The 25,850-nt window shown below is 45.0% G+C and overlaps 1 protein-coding gene across 1 annotated transcript in view; it reads right to left on the bottom strand.

Moving 5' to 3' along the window:
- The window catches only part of ZNF618 (zinc finger protein 618), a 152,879-nt gene that overhangs the window by 45,879 nt on the left and 81,150 nt on the right, over positions 1 to 25,850 (bottom strand). Inside the window, exons 6-7 of the mRNA XM_082263918.1 lie at positions 24,345 to 24,422; positions 1,129 to 1,218 (exon numbers count right to left, since the gene is read on the bottom strand). Of these exons, the coding sequence (XP_082120044.1) occupies positions 1,129 to 1,218; positions 24,345 to 24,422 (168 nt within the window). The remainder of the gene's footprint in view (positions 1 to 1,128; positions 1,219 to 24,344; positions 24,423 to 25,850) is intronic.

The raw sequence follows: 25,850 nt of genomic DNA, 5'->3' as shown, positions 1-25,850 counted from the left end.
AGGGTCAGGGGTCCTGCAGCCTTATAGAACAGTCAGAGTAGAAAACTCCTCCTACAAGCTTTAACTGGGCACTGATAGAAGTCACAAAACTGCTATTTACTGCTGATAAAAAAGGTATTTGTCAGTTTATATTTACTAAAATAATTGCATTTCCATGTGCTGTGTACTGTGGGAGACCAGATATAGTGAATGCAGGGTCCTGAGTTTAGTAACACTTTAAGCAAACACAGCCTGGCCACCTCCTTGCCTCCAGTCTGTGACTGGACAATAAAGGAGCAAAAGCAGACTGATGAGAATGTCTCTGCTCTCTCATTCTGTAAGCATGATCATTGTTAGCACATGTGCATGCAGGACACCTGATTGGCTCTTCCTCTCCCCGTTTGTACAGATGATTACAGGGGATACCAAATCAAGTCACATACAGGTATTTAACGTTTTAATAGACCCAGAACCCTGCATTCACTATATTGGGTCTCCCACGGTACACAGAACATGGAAATGCAATTATTTTAGTAAATATGAACCGCTAAATATGTTTTCTCATCAGCAGTTAGAGCAGTCTTATGACTTCTATCAGTGTCTGGTTAAAGCTTGTATGAGGTTTTTTCACTCTCCCATGATTGTCCTATGAGGCTGCAGGACCCCCGACCCTCTGTCTGGACAGTGCTGATTGGCCCTGTGCTGATCACATGCACTCTCCAGCAATACACACCAAACTGAGGATGTGCAGAGTGCCCCCAAAGCTCTGTCCTATCAAAAGATGGATGGCGTAATGTGGAAAAAGGGGAGGATCAGAGAAGACAGGATCAAACATCCTTACACAATGCGGAGAATTAACCCCTTAGGTTCCACAGTGAGTATAACAAGCATGCTTTACTCTATATACAGACTGATTTTACTGTTGTGGGTTTAATAACATTTTAATGTTGCTTTAAACAAATACATAACTGCATTCTTGGAGTTTTCATATCTGCCAGGAGTTCTGAGAAATAATCATAAAATATTGTTCGGTGTGTGTTGAGGCAACTTTAACATCAAACGTCAATGTTCAGCAATACAGATATCTGCCTGATTGGGAGGAAGGCCGGCAGCAGCCTTGGGGGGATAGGATTTAATAATGATACTCACTGAGAGGAGTGTGCAGAGCTACATGTTCCTGGTACGGAGTGTAATATTTGTACTGCTTGCCGCAGAACTCACACATATAATTACCGGTTTCTATGGAAGCAAAGAAAAACAAAATCATTTTATATCACCTTTTGTTCCCAGAGATGCCACTAATTCAAAGGTGGCACAGAAAGCAAATATAAAAATGTATTCCTTTCTCCTAAACCATTTCATTGCACATCTTCTGACTGCGTTATTCACATTCTTTTTTTTTTTTTTTTTTTTTTTTTTTTTTTGCGTTATTCACATTCTAATGTGGATTGGAGGAGTTACATTTTACATAAATACAGGCTACAGAAAACCCCACTTTCTATTTTTTTGTGCCAAAATCAATAAAGACAAATCAATAAAGACCTACATTATATTACCAAAAGTATTGGGACGCCTGTCTTTACACGCACATGAACTTAACTGGCATCCCAGTCTTAGTCTGTAGGGTTCAATATTGAGTTGGCCCACCCTTTGCAGCTATAAGAGCTTCAACTCTTCTGGGAAGGCTGTCCACAAGGTTTAGGAGTGTGTTTATGGGAACGTTCGACCATTCTTCCAGAAGTGCATTTGTGAGGTTAGGCACGGATGTTGGACAAGAAGGCCTGGCTCACAGTCTCCACTCTAATTCATCCCAAAGGTGTTCTATCAGGTTGAGGTCAGGACTCTGTGCAGGCCTGTCAAGTTCTTCCACCCCAAACTCGCTCATCCATGTCTTTATGGACCTTGCTTTGTGCACTGGTCCAAATCATTTGGTGGAGGGGGGATTATAGTGTGAGGTTGTTTTTCAGGGGTTGGGCTTGGCCCCTTAGACCCAGTGAAGGGAACTCTTAAGGCCTCAGCATACCAAGACATTTTGGACAATTTCACGCTCCCAACTTTGTGGGAACAGTTTGGGGATGGCCCCTTCCTGTTCCAACATGACTGCGCACCAGGACACAAAGCAAGGTACATGGATGAGCGAGTTTGGGGCTGAGGAACTTGACTGATCTGACCTCAATCAGATAAAACACCTTTGAGATGAATTAGAGCAGAGATTGGGAGCCAGGCCTTCTTGTCCAACATCAGTGTCTGACCTCACAAATACGCTTCTAGAAGAATGGTCAAACATTCCCATAGACACACACCTAAACCTTGTGGACAGCCGACGAGTTGAAGCTGTTATAGCCGAAAAGGGTGGGCCAACTCAGTATTGAACCCTACGGACTAAGACTGGGATGCCATTAAAGTTCATGTGCATTTAAAGGCAGGTGTCCCAATTAATTTGGTAATATAGTGTATGTTGAAAAAGAGCACAATACCGGGCTTATTCAATAAACTGTACAAGAAGTAAAACACATGCCTGCTTCAGCTTGTATACTAGAAATGTGAACAGAAAGCTTTGACAAAGCATTTGCAGAGCTTTTTAGAAAGCTTTGTTGAAGCTTTGAACTGCTTGCTGACCGCCCTACAGCACCTGCATTCACAGCAGAAACCGATCTGCGGGTGCCGGTCACTCAATGTCCTTCGGCAACCGCAGATCGTCGGCAATACACATAGAACTGACATATGCCTTTTTAAACAAGGCATATCTCAGTTGTGACAGGGGAGAAGGGATCAATCCTATGTTCCTGCGAAGCAGGGACTAGAATCAATCTCTTCCCCTAGTGAAAGCAGCACACAGTGTACACAAAAACACTGGCTAGACACACAGTTAACCCTTTGATTGCCCTGGATGTTTAACCCCTTCCCAGTCAGTGTCATTAGTATAGTGACAGTGCATATTTTTAGCACTGATCACTGTATTAGTGTCACTGGTTCTTGCAAAGTGTCAGTTAGTGTGCGATTGTCTGCGGCAATATCGCAGTCCCACTATAAGTCGCTGTTCGCTGCCATTACTACTATAAAAAATAAATAAATAAATAAATAAAAATTCCTTAAGGCTCCGTTCACATGTAGGCGTTTTGGGGGAGTTTTTCTGCTCTAGGATCAGCTCTCAAAACGCCCAAGAAGACAAATCATATTCATTTCAATGGCCCCTGTTCACATCTGACCGTTTTGACACCGTGAGCAAAACGCCCAATGCTCAAAAAAGTACTTGAGCTTCTTTTTGGGCAGATTACAGGCATTTTCCATTGGTCTCTAGTCAATCTAAAAACGCCTGCACAAAAAACGCCTGTAATAATGCCTGTAAAACGCTTGCAAACACGCCCATAAAAACGCCTGAAAAAACGCCTGTAATAGCAACGCCAAGATGTGAACGGAGCCTAAATATATTCCATAGTTTGTAAACGCTATATCGTTTGCGTAAACCAATCAAAATATGCTTACTGGGATGTAGCAGAATACATAGTGGTCTAAACTTATGAGGAAATTTGTTTTTGTACATGTAGGATGTGTTTTATAGCAGAAAGTAAAAAAATATATTTTTTTCCCCAAAATTGTCGGTCTTTTTTCTTTATAGTGTAAAAACGCAGTGGTGATCAAATACCACCCAAAGAAAGCTCTTTTTGTGGGGGGAAAAAAAACTAATTTTATTTGTGTACAGCGTCGCACGACCGCGCAATTGTCGGGTAAAGTAATAGTGCCTTTTTGCAAAAAATGGTCATGAAGGGGGTCAAGTGGTTAAAGTGCCATTCAAACCTAGCTTGTTGAACACAAAACCTAATGGAAGTAGTGATTGCAGGGAGGCTTCAGCAGGCTTTCAACGAGCTTCATGAAGTGCTGAAGCCTGCTAGCAGCTCGTTTAAAACCACTTCCCAACCGGGCCATAGTAAAAGGACATCCTCGGTCAGAATTTGAATATCGGGGTTATGGCTGCAGCTAGATCGCCTCTCCTGCCGCTTTGCAGTGGTTTCCAGGCTTACCTACTGGATCAGTGAGCCCAGGAACCAATACAGCGCTGGCAGCAGCTGGTGATGGAGCTGAGCGGAGGAAAGATGGCCTCTGCTCATCTCTATGGTCTAGAAGGACTGGAGCAACGTCAAGGCCTTTTATTTTTAAGCATTAGATTAATGCTTTTTTTAAATTTTTTATCTAATGCTTTTTATTGTAGGGGAGAGATGTAGGGTCTCTCCATAAAGAAGACCTGTCGCGCTTTATTGTTTACATTTCTTGCAATAGCAATAAAAGTAATCAAAAAATAAATCTTTAAGAGCCCATTCAGACTAGCGCGATACGACTCTGCACGACTTGGGGAGGCGACTTGTCAGTCCCGTGCACCACGACTTCGGAGCGACTTGCAGGGACTTCACATAATGGAAGTCTATGCAAGTCGCTCCAGGTCGCCCCAAAGTAGTACAGGACCCTTTTTCTAAGTCGGAGCGACTTGTGTCGCTCCTATTAGAACGGGTCCTGTACTACACAATGGACTGCGACCGAGCGCGACTTGTCAGGCTGACAAGTCGCCTGACAAGTCGCGCTAGTCTGAATGGGCTCTTAAGGAACAGCATAAAAATTAAAAAGATGTAATAACATAAATAATAATAAAAAAATATATATTTTGTTTTAAAGTGCCCCGCTCCCCCAGTGCTCACACGCAATATTAAAGGCATACATAGGTCACGCCCACATATGTAAACGGTATTCGCACCACATGTGAGGTATCGCCGTGAATGTCAGAGTGAGAGCAAAGCTTCTAGCACTAGACCTCCTCTGTAACTCTAAACTCTAACCTGTAAAAATGTTCAAAGCATCGCCTGGAGATTACTGCAGTAAAGTACTGCAGTTTGACGCCATTCCGCGAGTGTATGCAATTTTAAAGCAAGACATGTAAGGTATTTATTTACTTGGCGTAACATTATCTTTCATATTTTATAAAAAAAAATGAGGGAATACATTGTTTTTTTTTTTTTAAATTCATTCAAGTGTATTTTTTTCTAAACAATTGCGTTGCAAAAACTGCTGTGCAAAAAACGTGTGACAAAAAATTGCAACGACTGCCATTTTATTCTCTAGGGCCTCTGCTAACGAAAAAAGGTAGAATGTTTGGGGGTTCTAAGTAATTTTCTAGCAAAAAAACACAGATTTTTTAATATATATATATATATATATATATATGAGAATAGTGTCAGAAATGGCCCAGTAGGCAAGTGGTTAAAGTGGCAATTCACATTCCCATTAGGATCTGTTTTCAACATTTATAATCTGGAATGCTACTTAAAAAGCTTTAACGAAGCTCACAAAAGGCCCGTACACACGTAGCGATTGTCGGCCGTAAATACTCGGCCACCGTCCGATCGGCCGATTGTCGGCTTGTTAGTATGATGCTTCCAACAACCGACTGCGACTTTTCGGCCGAACAGAATCTGATGTGCATGCTTTAAAATTTTTGTTGGCCAACACCAGAACGGCCGATTGTTCCTCAGTCAGTACAGAATTCGGCCGACAAACATCAGATTTGCAAGACTGGGCATGCTCAGAGAAGAAAAAACACACGGAAAGTTAACCATCACATGACATCACTTCTGCAGTCGGTTGTTGTTGGCCGACAAAATTTGTGTGCAGTCTTTAGCACTTTTCAACCTACACGACAGCACCGGACAAAAGACGGACAATCGTTCGTCCGACAATCGGTGCGTGTGTACGGGCCTTTAGTGCAAAGTGGAGAAAGACAAGCAGAAATCACATTACTGAAGTTACACCAGATAAACTCTGACCAGGCTTGTATAACCAAAGTTATCTGCATTGTGCTACTTGCAGTGTTTTGCTCAATAAAAGTCACCCATAACTAAAACAAAGAGGTCTTTCAAAGCCCAACTGAAGTATCACATTTCTCCCTTTATAGTCCTGATTTTTTGCTTGATAATGTTTTCAAACATAACATTCTCTCATCCAAAATGCTGTTTGCTGCTCTGTTCCCTTCAGTGCTCTTTGCTGGCAGAGCTGAGTAACAGCCACACCTCCCATCACAAGACTTGTACTACAGAGAAGGTGTGTCAGGCCAGGTGCTGATTACTGACTGCACTGGGATCCTATTAGACTAGGGGTCTTCAAACCATAGCCCTCTAGTTGTTCAGGAACTATAATTCCCATCATGTCTAGTCATGTCTGTGAATGTCAGAGTTTTACAATGCCTCATGGGATGTGTACTTCCACAACAGCTGGAGGGCCGTAGTTTGAGGATCCCTGTATTAGACTGTACAGTCATATTTAGACTATACAACTACTATAAGAAAATGTATGGAAGATTAGCAAATTATGCTCTGGGGGGGGGGGGGGAACCTCTGGGGGAATCCAGGATGGAGGAGGATTTGGGGGTTCTAATAGAAGATAGACTAAGCAATAGCATGCAATGTAAAGCTGCAGCTGCCAAAGCCGGCAGAATATTAGCATGCATAAGGAAGGGGATATATTCCAGAGATAAGGCTATAATCCTACCACTTTATAAAACCCTGGTTCGGTGACATCTGGAGTATTCTGTCCAGTTCTGGTCGCCAATCCTCAGAAGAGATGTGCTGGAACTGGAGAGAGTCCAAAGAAGGGCAACTAAACTAATTAAGGGATTGGAGGACCTTAATTATGAGGAGCGATTACAAGCCCTTAATTTATTCTCCCTGGAGAGGAGACGCCTGAGAGGGGATATGATAGCAATTTACAAATACCTCAATGGCGATCCCAGCATAGGAAAAAACAATTTAGTCTCAAGGAGTAATAAAGAAAAATTTAACCGCGCTAAAGGTAGAAAAATTGAACAGCAGCAACTTCTAGTGTGACCACACCATGTAGAATATTGTAAATTAAGTCGCGCTATAAGATGATCAATGGAGATGTAAAGTCCATACAGTCCAAACAGTAAATGAAGATGTACTCCAGGACTAGGCTCCCTTAAGGGTATATGCTTACCAGATTAAGGTAAGGTAAAGGCAGATTCTCTAGATAAATCTTGTCACCTTGATGGTAGATCCAGGTCCACGTGAACGATTAGCTCAATGGTCATTGGATCATGGAAGTAAAAATGAAAAACGCAATAGCGTAAAACCCAACAAACTATAATTGATTTAAACACCACAGTGTTCTTTGAAAATGAGTTGAAGTGTATGAATGAACCTCCACCAATATAATTAATCACTGGTGTCAGTGATTTTAAAAAATAAACCATGCAAAAGAAAGAAAATTTTTTTTATTTTTTTTGTGATAGGTACCCCTTACCAATGAGTGATAAGGGTTAACATCAAACATAAATGGCGTATTCTGGCTGAAGTCACCTCTTACTGGACAACAATGATTGAATAGCCAAGGTAAAGGGGACAATGCTGTGAAATTGCGTGCTGAACTTGTATAGGTCCTTGTATAGGGCCGGCACGTCCACACCAGTCAGGGGGATATGGTGACAGCAGTTGTAGAGTTTTACTTCCTATAACGTATAACCTGCCATCTCCACTCATGCCGGCCCTATACAAGGTGAACACTTGAAATACCTTTGGATACATCTGAGGATACAGTACCCCAGGTCAAGGGTCGGGTTCCTGGATGCTTGATTACCATACAGGCTTGACTGCTATTCATATTTGGTAAGAGGCGACCCCTACTGGTGTGTCTTGTTATTGACTCCGGGTTTACACTGGATTGTGATCTGCACATTTCTGTTATACTTCTTTTTTCACATGGTAAGAGGCGAATCTAGCTATAAGAGGAGGTGGTTCAGCACGCAATTTCACAGCATTGTCCCCTTTACCTTGGCTATTCAATCATTGTTGTCCGGTAAGAGGTGACTTCAGCCAGAATACGCCATTTTATGTTTGATGTTAACCCTTATCACTCATTGGTAAGGGGTACCTATCACAAAAAAAAAAAAAAATTTCTTTCTTTTGCATGGTTTATTTTTTAAAATCACTGACACCAGTGATTAATTATATTGGTGGAGGTTCATTCATACACTTCAACTCATTTTCAAAGAACACTGTGGTGTTTAAATCAATTATAGTTTGTTGGGTTTTACGCTATTGCGTTTTTCTTTTACTTCCATGATCCAATGACAATTGAGCTAATCGTTCACGTGGACCTGGATCTACCATCAAGGTGACAAGATTTATCTAGAGAATCTGCCTTTAACTTACCTTAATCTGGTAAGCATATACACTTAAGGGAGCCTAGTCCTGGAGTACAGTCTCAAGGAGTGCAAGAGGACATGTGGCCACACAATGAGATGAGATGAGTTTAACCTTAAGCTGCGTAAGAGGTTCTTCACTGTAGGTGAGAATGTGGAACTCTCTTCCACAATTGGTGTTAGCTGCGGGGAGTATGGCTACTTTTAAAAGACTCTTGGACGTGCATCTCACAGATCACAACATTCAGGGTTATGAGAAATGATCATGTCACTGACACACACACCTGCACAGGTTGAACTGGATGGACTGTTGTCTTTATTCAACCTCAACTACTATGTAACTATGTAAATTTAAGGTTGGTACATTGTCTATTTCTGTGACTTCAGTTAGGCTTTAAGTGACAGCATGGTCCGTTTGCTTTTTGAGGAAGCACAAGCCTCTGCATGGTCAACCAGTTGCCTATGTAGCTTGGTGAGTGGATAAAGAGGCCAGTCACTTTCAAATGACCTCTCTCTTTAACTGGTTGGATGCAAGATGTACATTTTTTTTCAAATAGAATTCAAAAAGATTTAAAAAAAAAAAAACGAGCAAGACCTATAGTATCTTCAGGCTCTCTCTTACGCACAGGTTCACTCTGACCTACTTCGTAACTCCTAGCCAACAAACTCATTAATTACACAGGCCTTAAGCACATATTTATTTATTTTGCTCCCCTGGAGAACTTGTCCTGTGTAAGCTATAAGTCACTAAGACTAAATTTACATGGGCAGCTCGAAAGGTCAGTAAAAAACAGACATGATCCATGTTTATACTCCAAAGCCCCCCCCCCCCCCCCCCCATTGCTGTAGCTTCGATGCTTCACTTCTAACTTGGCACGTCGAATTTGGCAAGAGCTACCACTTGTCAAACTCACTTATTGAAGTCAATGGAACCATGCCGCAACTGCTGGCCAAACACTTGGTACACTGTTGCAGTGTGGTAGCTCAACGTAAAATCCCCCTTGGGATTGAAGAGTTAAAAGAAGAAAAACCACCTCTGAACTGCCCCTGAAAGAGTGATCCACTGTGGATCATTTTTCAGAGGGGCATTAGAGCCTGTGTCAAAAAGGCCTAAGTTGCAGCCCTCACAGGGTAATGGGCTCTCCTCAAGTGGTAGTGCTGTTTCTAGGTCCAGCACTGTTACACTAAATGAGCCCCATGCTCTTCTATACATTTTTATTTAGGACAAACCTTCTGCTTTGCCCTTCATGAGAAAAGTAAGTGCTTGTTTTAATATCTTGTCGATCGTATACTGTAGATATAGGGCAGCAAGGCGGCTCTCCTGCACAGGATCGCGTACCTAATACGTGATGTTGCACCTCTGGGGGGGGGGGGGGGGCACTACCATTGGCTCGCTCCCACTGTGAATGGACAAAGTGGGTGCTGATTGGCGGGTATGGCAAACTCAACGTCCGCCGGCACCCACTGATGCTCCAGTACACAGGCAGAAAGGCATTCTGCCTTTGTAAACAAGGCAGATCACTGTTCTGTCACCACAGTAGACATGGATCCTGTGTCTCTCCTAAGCAGGGGCACCAATCTATGGCTTCTCCTAGTACAAGCACCTCCCTTACAGTAATAAAACACTGGTCAGGCACACATTTAACCCTTTGATCACCCCTAATGTTAACCCCTTCCCTGCCAGTGTCATTAGTACAATGACAGTGCACATTCTTTTAGGGCTGATCACTGTATTAGTCTCCATTCACACTGGTACGACTTGTCAGGCGACTTGGTCAGCCTGATAAGTCACACATCGTCGCGTCCCATAGTGTAGTACAGGAACGGTTCTAATAGGAGCGACACAAGTCGCTCCGACTTAGAAAAAGGGTACTGTACTACTTCGGGGCGACCTGGAGCGACTTGCATAGACATTCATTTTATGAAGTCTGTGCAAGTCCCCTAAGTCGGAGCGCCGTAGTGTGAGCCGAGCCTTAGTGTCACTGTTCCCCCAAAAAGTGTCAGTGTACAGACTGTCCGCAATATCGCAGTCCCGCTATAAGTCGCTGATTGCAGCCATTAATAGTAGAAAAAAATAAATAAAAAAAAATAAAATATCCCATAGTTTGTAGACGCTATAACTTTTATGAAAACGCTTATTGTGATTTTTTTTTTTACCAAAAATATGTAGCTGAATACATATTGGCCTAAACTGGCGAAACATTTTTTTTAATGTATATGTTTTATAACAGAAAAAAAATATTGTCTTTTTTTCAAAATTTTTTGGTTTATAGCGCCAAAAAAAAAAAAAACTGCAGAGGTGATCAAATACCACCAAAGAAAGCTCTATTTGTGGGGGGAAATAAGGATATACATTTCACTTGGGTACAGTGTCACACGACTGCGCAATCATCAGTTAAAGTAACGCAGTGCCGTATCCCCAAAAAATGACCAGGTCATGAAGGGGGGTAAACCTTCCGGAGCTGAAGTGGTTAAGTTACTGCCTGACATCTCCACACCTCTCCTGCCGGACATGAACTTCTTTGGGTGCAGCAAAAGCATGTAGGGGAGAGACCCAATAAACCAACAATCAGATCCTCTAGGAAGGGGGATTTCAATAAACATTTCAAATAAAATAAATTACATATTGAAAAAACACTTTTTTTTGTAAAAAAAAAAAATGTTCATCAGCAGATTCTGTAACTTGCATGAAACTAGTGAACACAATTCAAAAAGTGGCAGGTCCACTGTAAAGCCTGTCCAGGCCTGGTTAAAGCCAAAGCAGTTCACTTAATGGAGAATTCTCACCGGTCACAGCACAGTAGATTATGCCACTGACAAATGAAAAAAAAAAAACGGAATTTTTGTAAAATCTTACCTGTAAAATTCCTTTCTCTGAGTCCTCCGACAGTCGCCGCCTCCTCTAAGTCATCACTATTGGGTATTGTCCACCTATCCGTAGGAATAGCTAGGCATATAGACTTAGTCAAAAGACAAAAGGCATTAGCATATACACACCCACGGGGGCTGTCCCATCTGGCCAATACCCCCCCTGCATCACCACTCCCAACTCAGTTTGGTAGCATAGCAGTAGGTAATAAGAACCCCAAAAGAGGGGCGGGGGCTGCGACTGTCGGAGGACTCAGAGAAAGGAATTTTACAGGTAAGATTTTACAAAAATTCAGTTTTCTCTTACGTCCTTCGACAGTCGCCGCCTCCTCTAAGTCATCACTATTGGGATGTCCCAAAGCAGTATAGACATGAGGGGTGGGAGACGCAACTGTAGAAAAGGCAACGCAGTACCCACATCAGAGAAAGGAATCTTACATGCACCGTAAGAACCAACTGGGCAACAGAAAAAAACAATGCTCAACAGGAGCAACAGCCCAGGAAAGCAAATGCCAACAGCCAGGGACCCAGAGAAAAAATCAAGGGTCCATCATGGCACAGCCGCACTGAGAACTTTGCGGCCAAAAGAAGCATCAGCTGATGCCAGAACGTCTACTTTGTAGAACTTGGAAAAAGTGTGCACCGACGACCAAGTCGCCGCCTTGCACACCTGGGCCACCGAGGCCCGATGCCAACAGGCCCAGGAAGTACTCAAAGACCTGGTAGAGTGCTCCTTAACAGGGAAGGGCAGAACCCGTTCCTTCAAGGCATAAGCCTACTTAATGGTCTGTCTGATCCATTTGGCAATAGTCGCTGCCGAGGCAGCCATGCCCTTCCGAGGTCCCTCAGAAAGGACAAAGAGAGAATCCGTCTTCCGAAAGGATTCCGTCGACTTCAGGTAAACCCTGATCGCCCTGACAACATCCAAGGAATGCAAGGCAATCTCCTTTGGATGCTTAGGCTTCGTACAAAGCGAAGGCAGGACTATTTCCTCATTAAGGTGGAACTCAGTGATCACCTTGGGAAGAAAGGACGGGGGTGTTCTCAACACCACCTTATCCTTGTGAATTATCAAGTAAGGGGAGCGGCAAGACAACGCCGCCAGCTCCGCAGATCGTTGCTACCTGTGCCTGCGCTGTCTGAGAGGAAGAGGAAATGCTGCTGGAGGGGGCTGGCTATAAGCCAGACCTCAGGGAAAATGGCTGCCCCATAGGGATGCATAGGAGGCTTCACTAAGATGGCCGCCGACATGCGGCCGCACCGATCGTTCTACCGCCCCTAAAATGGCGGCGGATGGCGCCAAAACGATCTGTATACTCGCCCCAGAGGGGCCATACAGTGTACATACAAAAAACATGGCGGACCGCGCAAATTCTCCCCCGCAGCGGTTGGCGCACCACACTCAAGTCTGTACCCCCAAACATGCACCTAAGGTGACACAGGGACAGGGACCCCCAGCAAACATACATATCTGCACAAGCGAACCCCGCAGGGATCGCACAGGGAGTCACACAGGCACAGACATGGGGACACACAGCAACACAGACTGCCACCCCAGACAGAGGCCCCACACAGAAAAGTACTTACCTGTACCCGATGGCGTGGGGGAGCCTCCATGCACGGATAAACCTCTGTCCTCTCCTGACAGGGAGTGCCGTGAGCCAGGGACATAACGCTGCAGCAGCGCAGACGAGTCCTGTGAGGTAGCCACCTCACGGCTGCATCCCAGCAGCGAACAGGGATGGGTCGTTATTAATGCCAGGGCGAACCATAGCTGAACGCTCGATGGCGGGCTGGGGGTCCATCTGACCCTCTGTGCTCTGGAGAACCAGGGCGGCCAGTCCGAATCCCAGCACCGCATGAATCCATCTTCATCCGAAGAATAAACTAACACTAAAGCTGATAAAATAAACAGCTAGTAAAGTGAGAGAAAAAAACTGACATTTAAAAGAAAATCAAATAAAAGATTTAGGAAGGCTGAGACTGAAGCCCCAGCACAAGGTAGCCTGAACTATTCCTGATGCTAGGCAAACTAAAACTGAGTTGGGAGTGGTGATGCAGGGGGGGTATTGGCCAGATGGGACAGCCCCCGTGGGTGTGTATATGCTAATGCCTTTTGTCTTTTGACTAAGTCTATATGCCTAGCTATTCCTACGGATAGGTGGACAATACCCAATAGTGATGACTTAGAGGAGGCAGCGACTGTCGGAGGACGTAAGAGAAAAAACTGAATTTTTGTAAAATCTTACCTGTAAAATTCCTTTCTCTGAGTCCTCCGACAGTCGCCGCCTCTTCATATTCGTCACATATGGGGTATTAGACTTTGCTCCGAAGGAGTAGCTAGGCAACAGAATATGTTAACAATAAAGCTTTAACATATCCCACCCTCAAGGGGTGGTCCCCTCAGTCAATACCCTCCTACTTCCTGCAACCATATCTCAGTTTTAGTGGAATAGCAGTAGAGTATACAATCAAACCCCAAAAGAGGGGCGGGGGCGGCGACTGTCGGAGGACTCAGAGAAAGGAATTTTACAGGTAAGATTTTACAAAAATTCCGTTTTCTCTTACGTCCTCCGACAGTCGCCGCCTCTTCATATTCGTCACATATGGGGACGTCCCAAAGCAGTGCAAACATGAGGGGTGGGAAACGCATCCGCGCCGAAAGGCAACGCAGTCTCCACATCAAAGAAAGGAACCTTACCAAAGGAAGGAAACCAGCTGGGCAACAGCAAAAATAAGTGCTCAACAGGAGCAACAACCCAGGAAAAGACAAAAAACCAGGGGATACAAAACTTATCCCAACAGCCAGGAGTCCCCAACAAGGGACCCTAGGGAACAGCCGCACTAAGAACCTTGCGGCCAAAGGAAGCATCCGCCGATGCCTGAACATCTACTTTGTAGAATTTTGTGAAAGTGTGCACGGTCGACCAAGTCGCCGCCTTACACACCTGGGCTACAGAAGCCCCATGACGACAGGCCCAGGACGTACTCAGAGATCTAGTAGAGTGCGCCTTCACAGGCACAGGGGGAACCTTCCCCTGCAAAGCATAGGCCTGTTCAATGGTCTGCCTGATCCATTTGGCGATGGTAGAGGCCGAAGCCGCCATGCCCTTCCGAGGACCCTCTGGAAGAACAAACAAGGAGTCTGTCTTTCGAAAAGACTCAGTCGATTTAAGGTAAACCCTTATCGCCCGAACAACATCCAGAGAGTGCAATCTCACCTCCTTTGGATGTTTAGGCTTCGTGCACAACGAAGGCAAGACAATATCCTCATTAAGATGGAATTCCGAAACTCGTTTCGGCAGAAAAGAAGGATTAGGTCGCAAGACCACCTTATCCAAATGAATAACCAGGTACGGAGACTTGCAGGACAAAGCCGCCAGCTCCGACACTCTGCGAGCCGAAGTGATCGCCACCAAAAAGTCGACCTTTTCGGACAACATAGACAACGAGATCTCCCTGATCTGTTCAAAAGGAGCACGCTGTAACACAGATAGAACGAGATTCAAGTCCCAAGGGGGCAGAGGATCCCGCCTCGGGGGAACCAGATGCCGCACACCCTGAACAAAGGTGCCAACCAATGGGTTGGAAGCCACGGGACGTTGAAACAGAACGGCCAGAGCAGACACCTGACCCTTTATCGTAGCCAGCGCCAAACGCTGATCAACACCCGTTTGAAGGAAAGACAGCACACGGGACACCGAGTACGTGCGGGGTGAAAACCCCCTGGACTCACACCAGGCAAAATAGGCCTTCCAAGTACGGTAATAAACCTTCCCCGAGGAAGACTTCCTCGCGCTGATTAAAGTATGAACGACCCCCGGAGAGAGACCCCTCTCCTTCAGGACCTCGGTCTCAACAGCCAGGCCGTCAAAGCCAGCGACTGTAAAGCAGGATGGTATATCGGTCCTTGAGACAGTAGATCGTCTCGAAGAGGCAGACGCCACGGGGCGTCGACCGCCAGATTCACGAGGTCTGCGTACCAGGACCGGCGAGGCCAGTCCGGTGCCACAAGAATCACCGTGTTGCGTTCCGAGTGTAACCTGCGAAGGAACCTGGACAGCAACTGAATCGGTGGAAACGCGTACATCAGCCTGTACTGATGCCACGGGGCCACTAACGCGTCCGACGCGTCTGCCCGAGGGTCGCGCGTCCTTGCCACGAACCTCTTCACCTTGTTGTTGAGGCGAGACGCGAACAGGTCCACATCCGGAAGACCCCACTTCGCGCACAACGTCTGGAAGACAGCCGGATGGAGAGACCATTCCCCCTGATCCAGGGTCTGGCGACTCAGATAGTCCGCCTGCCAGTTCTCCACTCCCGGAATGTGAACCGCCGTTATCGCCGGGACATGAGTCTCGGCCCAAGACAGAATGTCGGCCACTTCTCGAGCCGCTCGGGCACTCCTGGTGCCCCCTTGGTGGTTGATGTAGGCCACCGCCGTGGCATTGTCCGTCTGCACCCGAACCGGGCAACCCTGCAGCCGGTCCGTCCAGCGATGAAGACAGAGCCTTATCGCACGCAATTCCAGAGTGTTGATCGGAAGGGAAGACTCCCCCTCCGACCAAGTCCCCTGAGCGGACAAAACGCCCAGAACTCCACCCCAGCCCGACAGGCTGGCATCCGTGGTGATTACCGTCCACGAGATCGGACGAAACGACTTGCCCCCGGACACCAACGGGGACTGGAGCCACCACAGAAGGTTTTCCCTGGTGCGAAGACTCAACGAGATTTGAAGATCCAGAGATTGAGGTCGCCCGTCCCACCTGGACAGGACCTCCGCTTGGAGACCCCGCGTGTGAAACTGTGCGAAAGGAATCGCCTCGAAGGCCGAGACCATCAATCCCAGACATCTCATACACGTCCGCAGAGACGAGTTCGGAACGTCCCTGAGGGACCTGACTTCCTCCCGGAGAGTCCTGAGTTTGTCTTCCGGCAGGAAGACCTTCGCCTGCACCGAGTCCAGTATCATTCCCAGATAGGGGAGACGAACCGACGGACTCAGTGTCGACTTTGGAAAATTTATCGTCCAACCAAACTCCTGCAGAGTTCGCATTGTGACAGACAGGTCCTCCTCCAGACCCTGTCTGGTCGCAGACCGAACCAGAATGTCGTCCAGATACCCCAGGACAGAAATGCCCTGGGCCCTCAATAATGCCAGAACCGGTGCAAGCACCTTGGTGAAGACCCGCGGAGCCGAGGCGAGACCAAAGGGCAACGCCACGAACTGGTAGTGATCCTCCGCAATGGCAAATCGAAGGTACCTCTGATGACCCTCGAATATGGGGATGTGAAGGTACGCATCCTTCAAATCGATGGAGGCCATGAATTCCCCCGGAACCAGGGCAGCCACCACCGACCGTAGGGATTCCATGCGGAACTTGCGAACCCGCACAGAGCGGTTCAGAGCCTTCAAGTCCAGAATCGGACGAACCTTGCCCTCCTTTCTGGGCACGGTGAACAGATTGGAATAAAACCCCCGAAACCTGTCCCGATGAGGCACCGGAACCACCACTCCCTGAGCCCTCAGGTCCCGCACCGCCAGGTGCAGGTCCCGCAGGCGCTCTGGAGACAGTTGAAGATTTGAGGGAAAAAATCTGCTCTCCGGCCGAGAGAGAAACTCGATCTTGTAACCAGATCGAACGATTTCCAGAACCCATCTGTCCCGCACACGGGCCAACCAGGGCTGAAGAAAACCGAGCAAGCGTCCCCCCACCCCAAAACTGGGTGAGGGCGCCCCTTCAGGCCGAACTGTTATGGGCTGCAGGTCCGGATTGGCCGGACTTCTGTTTCCCAGACCAGGGCTTCTTCTGAGAGCCTTGACCTTTGAACGGTTTGCCCTTGTAGTGCGGCCGAAAGGCACGAAAGGACCCCTGAGGGGGCCGAAAATTTGCATGCTTCTTCCCAGAAGCCCCCTTAGCCTTGGGGAAATGGGGCAAGAGAGTGCTCTTACCCCGGTGATCCCCTTAATCAACACATCCAGGGACTCCCCAAAAAGGCGAGACCCATCATAAGGCAGATTGGCTAAGGTCTTACGTGAAGATTGGTCCACCGACCAACATTTTAACCAAACCAGGCGGCGAGACAACACCGCCACGCTGTGCACACGTGCAGCCAACGGAATCAGGTCCAGGTCCGCATCACACAGATACATGACACCCTGGTGGATCTGATCCACCATATCCAGGGTCGCCGCCGAGGCCGAATCGGCCACTAGAACGCGCCTAAGCATCTGCGTCCAACTTGCGATCGCCTGGGCCGCCATGAGAGAAGCAAACAGAGCCTTAAGCATAGAACCCGTAACAGAATAAGTATGACGGGCAAGAGACTCCAGTCTCCTATCCGTGGCATCACGGAAAACAGGGGAACCCTCTGCAGGAATCGCAGAGGGTTCAAAACCGCAATTGCATGATCCACTGGTGGAGGCACACACCACCGTTCATCAGAGGCAGGCGAAAAAGGATAACGCAGCTTGAATTTACTTGGTACCGCAAAAGGTTTGCGCAGATCGCGCCATTGATCCTTAACAGCGCGCTGAAAATCAGCATTGCAGGGAAAAACCTGCGGCGTCCTGCGTTTTCTCTGCGTCCCATAAGCCGCCAAGGCAGCGGGGGGACACACTTCGTCCTGCAAACGCAGCGTTTGCTTAATGGAAGCAATCAACTCATCCATGATTGCAAGCTCTTCAGGCGAGCCAGGGGGAGAATTATCGACCCCCTCAACTTCAGCCTCCACCTCAGACCCCCACTAGATCAAGAGAGGAGCGGGACCCCGATAAGGAGGCCCCTGCCAGAACAGCCCCATCACCTTCACCCTCAGAATCAGAGGACAGAGCAACTCTGGGCCTTTTAGTAGATTGAGCAGCCACCAGCATTTGCACCTGAGCAGCAAGGCCAGCCACAATAGTGGCTAAATCCCCCCCTGGGGGGGAAACAGCGGTCCCCTGGCTTTCCACCAATACTGTAGGAAATTTGCCCTCCTGAGAATCCATTGCCCCTGTAATGCCAGACAACCAAGGGTTAACTGCCCCTTTTTAGCAAGCGCGGCAAGCGCAGCCCACCGCACCACACTCAAGCACAATGAGACCCCCACAGGGAATATGCAAACTGAACACAGGCAATGGATAGCAAGAACAGAAGGATAAAACCTGAGGAGACCCTCGCCGCTGCTGCTGCCTCGATCGGTGTTCCTGGAAAGAGGAAGTGATGCTGCCAGGGCGCTCTATGTAAGCCTATGGAGGCTACAAGAAAATGGCCGCCATGCATGTAAACCATGCGGCCGGAGCGGGTGCAGGCAAAATGGCGTCGTTTGGCGCCGAAAACGCCGCTCCACAGTGCATTAAAACACACATTACATTCCAATATAAGAATACATGTTAGATCGCCGCAGCGATCGCTGTATATGCCCAAACATGCCAAAGGAAACATGCCCCACAGCACACAGCTTCTCACACTGCCCAGCCTGACACACACAGTGTCATACAGCTCCCCCCCCCCTTGCAGCCCACAGCATGCAGCCGAGAGATAGGGAGACAAGCAGTGTGAATAGAGGCAGGTTACACAGTCCCAGACTGACACCCCCCCAGACAGACAGGTCCCCACATAAATACACTTACCTCACATGGCGTGGGGGACCCGCACAGGCGAACAAGCCGCTGCACATGAGGCAGGGAGAGTCGCAATTCAAGACGCACAAAACGGAGGTTAAGAAACCGCACAGCGTCCAGTGAGGTAGCCACCTCACCAATCATCCCTGCACCGAACAGGGATGGGTCGTTCACTATGCCAGGAGCGTTACCTGGCTGAACGCTCGATGGCAGACTGGGAAGCCACTGACCCACGACCTGGGACCAGGGGGATCAGCCCGAGACCCAGTCCGCATGATCCTCTTCGTCCGAAGAACTAACTAACGCTGACAAAATAACAGCTAATTAAAGGTAGAGAGAAAAACTCAAACAAAATATTAAAAAGAAGAAAGAGTCTGGGACAGAAAGTCCCAGCACAGAGAGAGCCAGCCACTCCTGACAAGCTAGACATTAAAACTGAGATATGGTTGCAGGAAGTAGGAGGGTATTGACTGAGGGGACCACCCCTTGAGGGTGGGATATGTTAAAGCTTTATTGTTAACATATTCTGTTGCCTAGCTACTCCTTCGGAGCAAAGTCTAATACCCCATATGTGACGAATATGAAGAGGCGGCGACTGTCGGAGGACGTAAGAGAAAGTATTATTTCAGTGCAGTTTTGGAACAGAAAGCACTACGACCAGACAAAGGAGGACACAATTTAAATCTGAGAGACTGGTTTCAGCTCCACCTACACCCTTCTTAGCTCCAAAAGTTTATTAAACTATAAATTAGTGAGGAGCATCATGAAGTTTTCTCTTCTTTGTCCTTCAGTTTTATAAAATGAAAGCATAGAAATATTAAAAAAAAAAAAAAAAGCAAGTATTTTTTTCTCAGTGAGCCAGCCTATTGCTGGAAAGCGAACCGTATTTTGAACTGAAAAATTGTCCACAATAGTGTAGATTATCCATTGGCAAGGTATTATTGTCACTGTTGAAGAACAAGGCGTTTATGTATGTCATGCCTCAATAACACCAAGTATCTCTTTTGGGAAGGATACAGAAAAATTAAACAGAATATCTGCATAAAACAACTAAAAAAAAAAAAAAAAAAAAAAGAAAATAACACATTAAAGTGGTTGTAAACCTGTGAAATAAAAAATGTACAAAGTATATACCTCTACAGTGTGTACTTGCCTCAATCCAAAGCACCTAGTGTGATTTCTGCCTCCTCGCTCTGCTTTTTGCATGAGTCACTTCTAACAGGTTATGTGGACACCACAATATCCTGAGGGGATAGAGGAAAGGGATGCCCCCCCTCCCCCCTGGGGATGCCCCCTTGCCCCCCCCCCCCAGCACACAAGCGGTGATTGACAGCCTTGGTTGTGCATGTTTTCCTATGGGGCTGTATAGAGGGGGGTATGTCCTTTTCCTATACTCAAGTTTCAGATTACACTCAGCTCCCTGTTCTATGCTCTGCAGTGTGTGGCATCAGATCCCGGCCCCCTGATTTCTGGAGCAGAGACATTGCCTTTGATCTGTGTTCTGTATATGTGGGAGGCTTCTGTGTATCATCAGAGCCTAGTCACTTCAGTGGGTATAAGTAAGGGTTTACAACCAATTTAAGTATATCTCCCCAATACATCTACATTTCCCCATATTTTATTATTTTAAAGAGGAAGTAAACCCTCCTCTGCAAGTTGTACCTATAGGTAAGCCTATGATAAGGCTTACCTATAGGTACTGTAAATATCTCCTAAACATGTACCGTTTAGGAGTTATTTACCTTCCATGCAGCCAATGACATCACTGGTGCATGCACTCTGAAGGAACGGCCGCTGGTGCCGTTCCTTCAGAGCCCAGTGCCGTGACCGTCTGCTCCCGCGTGAATGCGCGGGAGTGACGTAATCGCGGCTCCTGCCAACCAGATGGCCGGATGCCCCAAACCTGGAAGAAGGGCGACAGAACATGTCACCCATGGGAGAGGTGAGCAGTTGGCACTTCGGGGCTTAGTTTTAAGGTAAGTATTTCATAATGAGCTAGTATGCGATGCATACTAACTCATTATGTGTTTGTCTTTCAGGTTTTTTATTTTCTCAAAAAAAATTTCGGAGGTTTACAACCTCTTTAAAATACTGCAAGCACACAAAAATACCTGTGATCCTGACAAAAATCCAGCGTGCTCCAACTTTCTGTTTGAGCTGAAAACTCTGCTGAACTGAAATTTTAAGCAGTATTTTCTAGGGATGCACCAATCCGATATAGAATCGGGTATCGGCGCCGATACTGCCACAATAGCTGGATCAGGGGATCGGTAAAATTAACCGATCCACGGGCCGATCCGGTTTTGCTGAGTCCCAGCTCAGCCGTCCCTTACTTGGTGCAGTAGTAGTATGGGATGGGAGCCGCTACTTCCTGTATAGGTCCGGCTCACAGGCGGAGTGATATCAGATGCACTCCGCCTGTGAATGGAGGAGCCATACACATAAAGCAGCAGCTTTGCTCTGTACTGCATCCGCATGCATATTGTGTAGTTCCAGATCGGTTTCGGTATCGGCAGATACACAATGCCAGATATCGGTATCGGTATCGGGACAAAAAAAGTCGGATCGGTGCATCCCTAGTATTTTCAATCTTGTAACTGCTCTTCCCTGTAGACTACAGATTACTCGCCACTCATGGAATAGAATGGAGAAGAGGGCTCTAATCTATAGTCCAACATTGAATAACTAGAGAAGGCTGACAATAATGCTGTGTGCTCTACAGGAAGCTTGCTGGATTTCTGCTTTCTTAACAAGTTTTTTTCTGCAGTTGCATTATGGGGCTCAGCTATGGGGCCCTTGTCAGCATGACACAAACCCACTGAAATACCAGGTGTGTCGTCATTAATGCCATGAGGTCAGTTACTAGAAACAATTTACTCCCCATAAATCCATAATATATCTTAAAGCTCCAGCAAAAAAACTGCTCCATTTTTTTGTCAACCGGTTTATCAACAGCCAGAATCCCATGCTATTGCAAATGTTGTCCGATTGTAGTCCTGAATTACTTTTTACACACAAATAACTATATATATATATATATATATATATATATATATATATATATATATATAATAAAAATGTAAATTATATAAGTAACGTCATTTATAATGTAGGCAGTAAATTCAGCTCGTCCATACAAAAAAAAAACTCTTGCAAGTTTAAAAAAGAGAAAAAAAAAAGTCTAAATTTTCCAAAACGACATATTATGCTTTCTGAATGGATGTTAGAATCTGTTACAAAAAAAGCTCTAGCTCCATACTAAAATTTGGTAGGACTTTTGAGAAACAAACAACAAAAGTAAAATTGCTGTTGTGGTTTCAAACAAAAAATAATAAAAACAAGGCAGAGGCTCTAACTTATAGAATATATATCTGGACACACGTATGTCAAGCAGGATATCTCTGCGTTTGTTGGAGGAGTCAGCTGGTTAACTGCTAAAAGACAAACTGCTGCTACTTCACCAAATATCGTATAAATTGGAAAAACATATATAAAAAGAATAGTAGCGCAAAAAGTCACTCAGATGTGACTCAAGAATTGCATAAAAATACAACCATAAATGAAGGGTGTTTGCAAAAACACTCAAATAAGGGTAAAGAGTCCTTTAAAGTCCATAGACCGTCCAGGATTGAGTGATGTTACTAATGGATCACCTTTTCAACCACCACCAAGTGTCACACCGAGGGGTCAGTAGAAGTGGCAACTCACCAGATATAGTGGCTCAGGTGTTCTCACACAAGAGCACAAAAAGCAGGAATCAAAGATATTGATGATGGGTGTCAGCAAACAACCTTGATGTATCCTTGCTGTATACACTAGATCAGACCTCCTTTCCACAGACTCCACTCAGCATTATGGTCACATGTAAGGTAAAATAACTACAATAGTGAAGTACTATAAAACTCAGCTTTATTAAAAAGAGAATTGCACTCACATATGTAGGGAAAAGTCAAGCTTCCATATAGTAATACACAGCGGCCAGGCGGGAATCCTCACACGTATAGCCTCCTGGGTTGACTCCACGCCAACCCTGATACTTCCGGGTGGGTCCTCTACCGTACCACGTGATGTCGGATGCGTCGTCTGGTCACGCGTTTCGTCATTTCCGACTTCAACTGGGGGCGTGACCAGACATCGCCATCCACCATCTATATACCTCCGCTGGAGCGCACCGCGACCAATCGGCATAGCGGTGAGCCGGCCGGAAGAGAACCAGCGCTTCCGAGGGCGGAAGTAACCAGACACATTTAGATTACGTATATCCTCTGTATACAAACAAAGGCTGTGACACTGTAAAGATCTTTTAACAGCGCCGGAAGTGCCTAGCTTAACAAGCAGCGGGCACACAGATGCTAAAATAGAAATACAGCTTAATGATAGCAATTACCATACTTGAAGCGTTTTTCTAAGGGTCTCCCCTATGCCGATATTAGGTCTGCAGGACGCTACCAACCGCATACATAATACAATATCAGCATTTATGCACATGACACATGACCTCAAAAATCATGAAAGTTGAAGTCGGAAATGATGAAACGCGTCGGGGCGTGACCAGACGACGCATCCGACATCACGTGGTATATATGGAAGCTTGACTTTTCCCTACATATGTGAGTGCAATTCTCTTTTTAATAAAGCTGAGTTTTATAGTACTTCACTATTGTAGTTATTTTACCTTACATGTGACCATAATGCTGAGTGGAGTCTGTGGAAAGGAGGTCTGATCTAGTGTATACAGCAAGGATACATCAAGGTTGTTTGCTGACACCCATCATCAATATCTTTGATTCCTGCTTTTTGTGCTCTTGTGTGAGAACACCTGAGCCACTATATCTGGTGAGTTGCCACTTCTACTGACCCCTCGGTGTGACACTTGGTGGTGGTTGAAAAGGTGATCCATTAGTAACATCACTCAATCCTGGACGGTCTATGGACTTTAAAGGACTCTTTACCCTTATTTGAGTGTTTTTGCAAACACCCTTCATTTATGGTTGTATTTTTATGCAATTCTTGAGTCACATCTGAGTGACTTTTTGCGCTACTATTCTTTTTATATATAGAGGCTCTAACTTGTTCGCAGCCATTTGACATGAAATAAAAAATCTGTGTTGCAGTCTGGGTCCCCAATGAAAAACTTTCCTCTTGGTGCCACCAGAACAGGAAGTGAAGGTAGATCGCCCCAATAAAGGATTAAAACAGTGACTGAGCTTACACAAACAAACAAATAAATAAAGAAATAAAAATTAAAATAACTAAACACGTATCACTAACACAGCTCCAATAAAATAACTAGATTGACAATTTTTGGTACAAAGCAAAACACATAATTCAGCCAATCTACAAGTGTGTAGAATGGGCAAGTTCAAAGCTACAGACAGACATATAATTACATATCTTCAAATACACATATTTTTTAAAGTATATCGATCCATCTAGCTAGCTAACAATCTGTATATCTTTAGCCAACTGTATTTTTTTACATATAATAATATAGCTTTCTAAAGTTTCTTTGTCTATGTACAGTATATGTTAATCTTTTTATTAATCCTTATGCTTTTTAGTAATGTATTTTAAATAAAATAAAATGTCCCTCTAAAATCCAAAAAGATAAAAAAATAAAAACTATTACAAATGAGGGTATGTATGGTGGGAAATATACAGTAGAAATCCCACTTTTATGAAACATACTTGGACCAAGTTTGACAAGTGGTTCAAGGTCCTCTTCTTTTCCATCGCCTGATGTAACCATCATATGGATATAGGTGTCTAAAAAAAACAGAATGATAAAAAAAAGAAAAAAAATAAACTATATAAAATGTAACAAATATGTTCTGAAAAAATAAAAATAAAAACAGATATGAACACATGAAAAAAGAAAATAAATGAAAAATAAACAAACTGCCGCCAATGACAAGGTGCGCCCCTACGGTTGAAGTAACCCCCATTATCCTTTTTCCCCCCCGGAGTTATATAAATGTTTAAACAAATGGGTCAAATATATTGTAATAAGGCCAAGGGTGCTCAGAATTCTGGAGATTTAGTGTAATATTTTTATCAGAGAGTGTAAGACGCCATTTTTTAAATAATAAGCCTATCAGTTCACCAATTATTAGTGATTTTTTCTACTGCTCCCAAAACATTATACTACCTCTTTTACTAAGTTAGGCCTGATTTTTTTTTTTTTTTACATGATAAGGCCTACAATAAAATGCGGTTACCTACTGCAACAGATCAGAGTTCAGTTTTCATGTACTAAACTGCAACAGTGAAAACTTAATTTTGACTGGTTCTCATAGCCAACTCAGTCTTCACAAACCAAGCCCTTTGTTAAGATGACCTCATCCATTCCATATGCAGTGCAACTTAAATCCACAAGATGGCAGTGGATGCCGAGATTGTATGGCAGCAAGGCATTACAATGCTGAGCCTTAGCCGTTGTGCTGCCCATAGCAATTGGACATCCTATTTTATGATTTTATAGCTTCTAGAAAAATAAGGGTGAATCAGACTGGTTGCGATAACCAGCAAGAGTTGCCTGTTTTTTAGCCGCTTTCCTAAGGCACTGTTTTTCTGTTGGAAACTAGTTGTCAGATAAACATACCCAACATAGCACACACGAAAACTGTGCAACTACCAAAAAAAAAAAAAGATCAAATTAATATAATCATCATGATGACCTACAGTTCCTGCCACCTGTAATGCACATCCTCCAGTGAAAGACTTGGGTCTGAAGCTTCAAATAACTTTAATTATACTAGCTAAATTTAAAAATTAAAAAACAAACAAAAAATAAAAAAATTACCTTTTACATTTAACTAATAACTGGAGAGTAAGGGAGAACAAAGAGGGATGACACACATGCACCAGTGTCCAGTGTAAGTGTTGCATATACCTAATAAAATCATCCCCAAAACAAAAATATTAATGTTAAAGCTATACAAGTATGCCACCTATATCCTGGATTAAAAAAAGTGAGAAGAAAATCCAAAATACTGGATTTAAAGCTGCTAAATAATGGGATTTTTTACTTTTTAAAATCCATTTCTGTGATGTTCATTGATGGACACAGCTCCTGATCTTCATAACCATTGGTTTATACTGCCCCCTTCAGGAGTAGGACACTAGAAAGAAAAATAACAGGGCTACACCTATGGGCAGTCCCAGGGGGTATACTCCCTCTCCCTGCTATAGGTA

Source organism: Pelophylax lessonae, assembly GCF_965119305.1.
Source record: "Pelophylax lessonae genome assembly, chromosome: 7".
NCBI lineage: Eukaryota > Metazoa > Chordata > Amphibia > Anura > Ranidae > Pelophylax > Pelophylax lessonae.
Note: the sequence above shows the minus strand (reverse complement) of the source record. Positions and strands in the feature narration are given on the sequence as shown.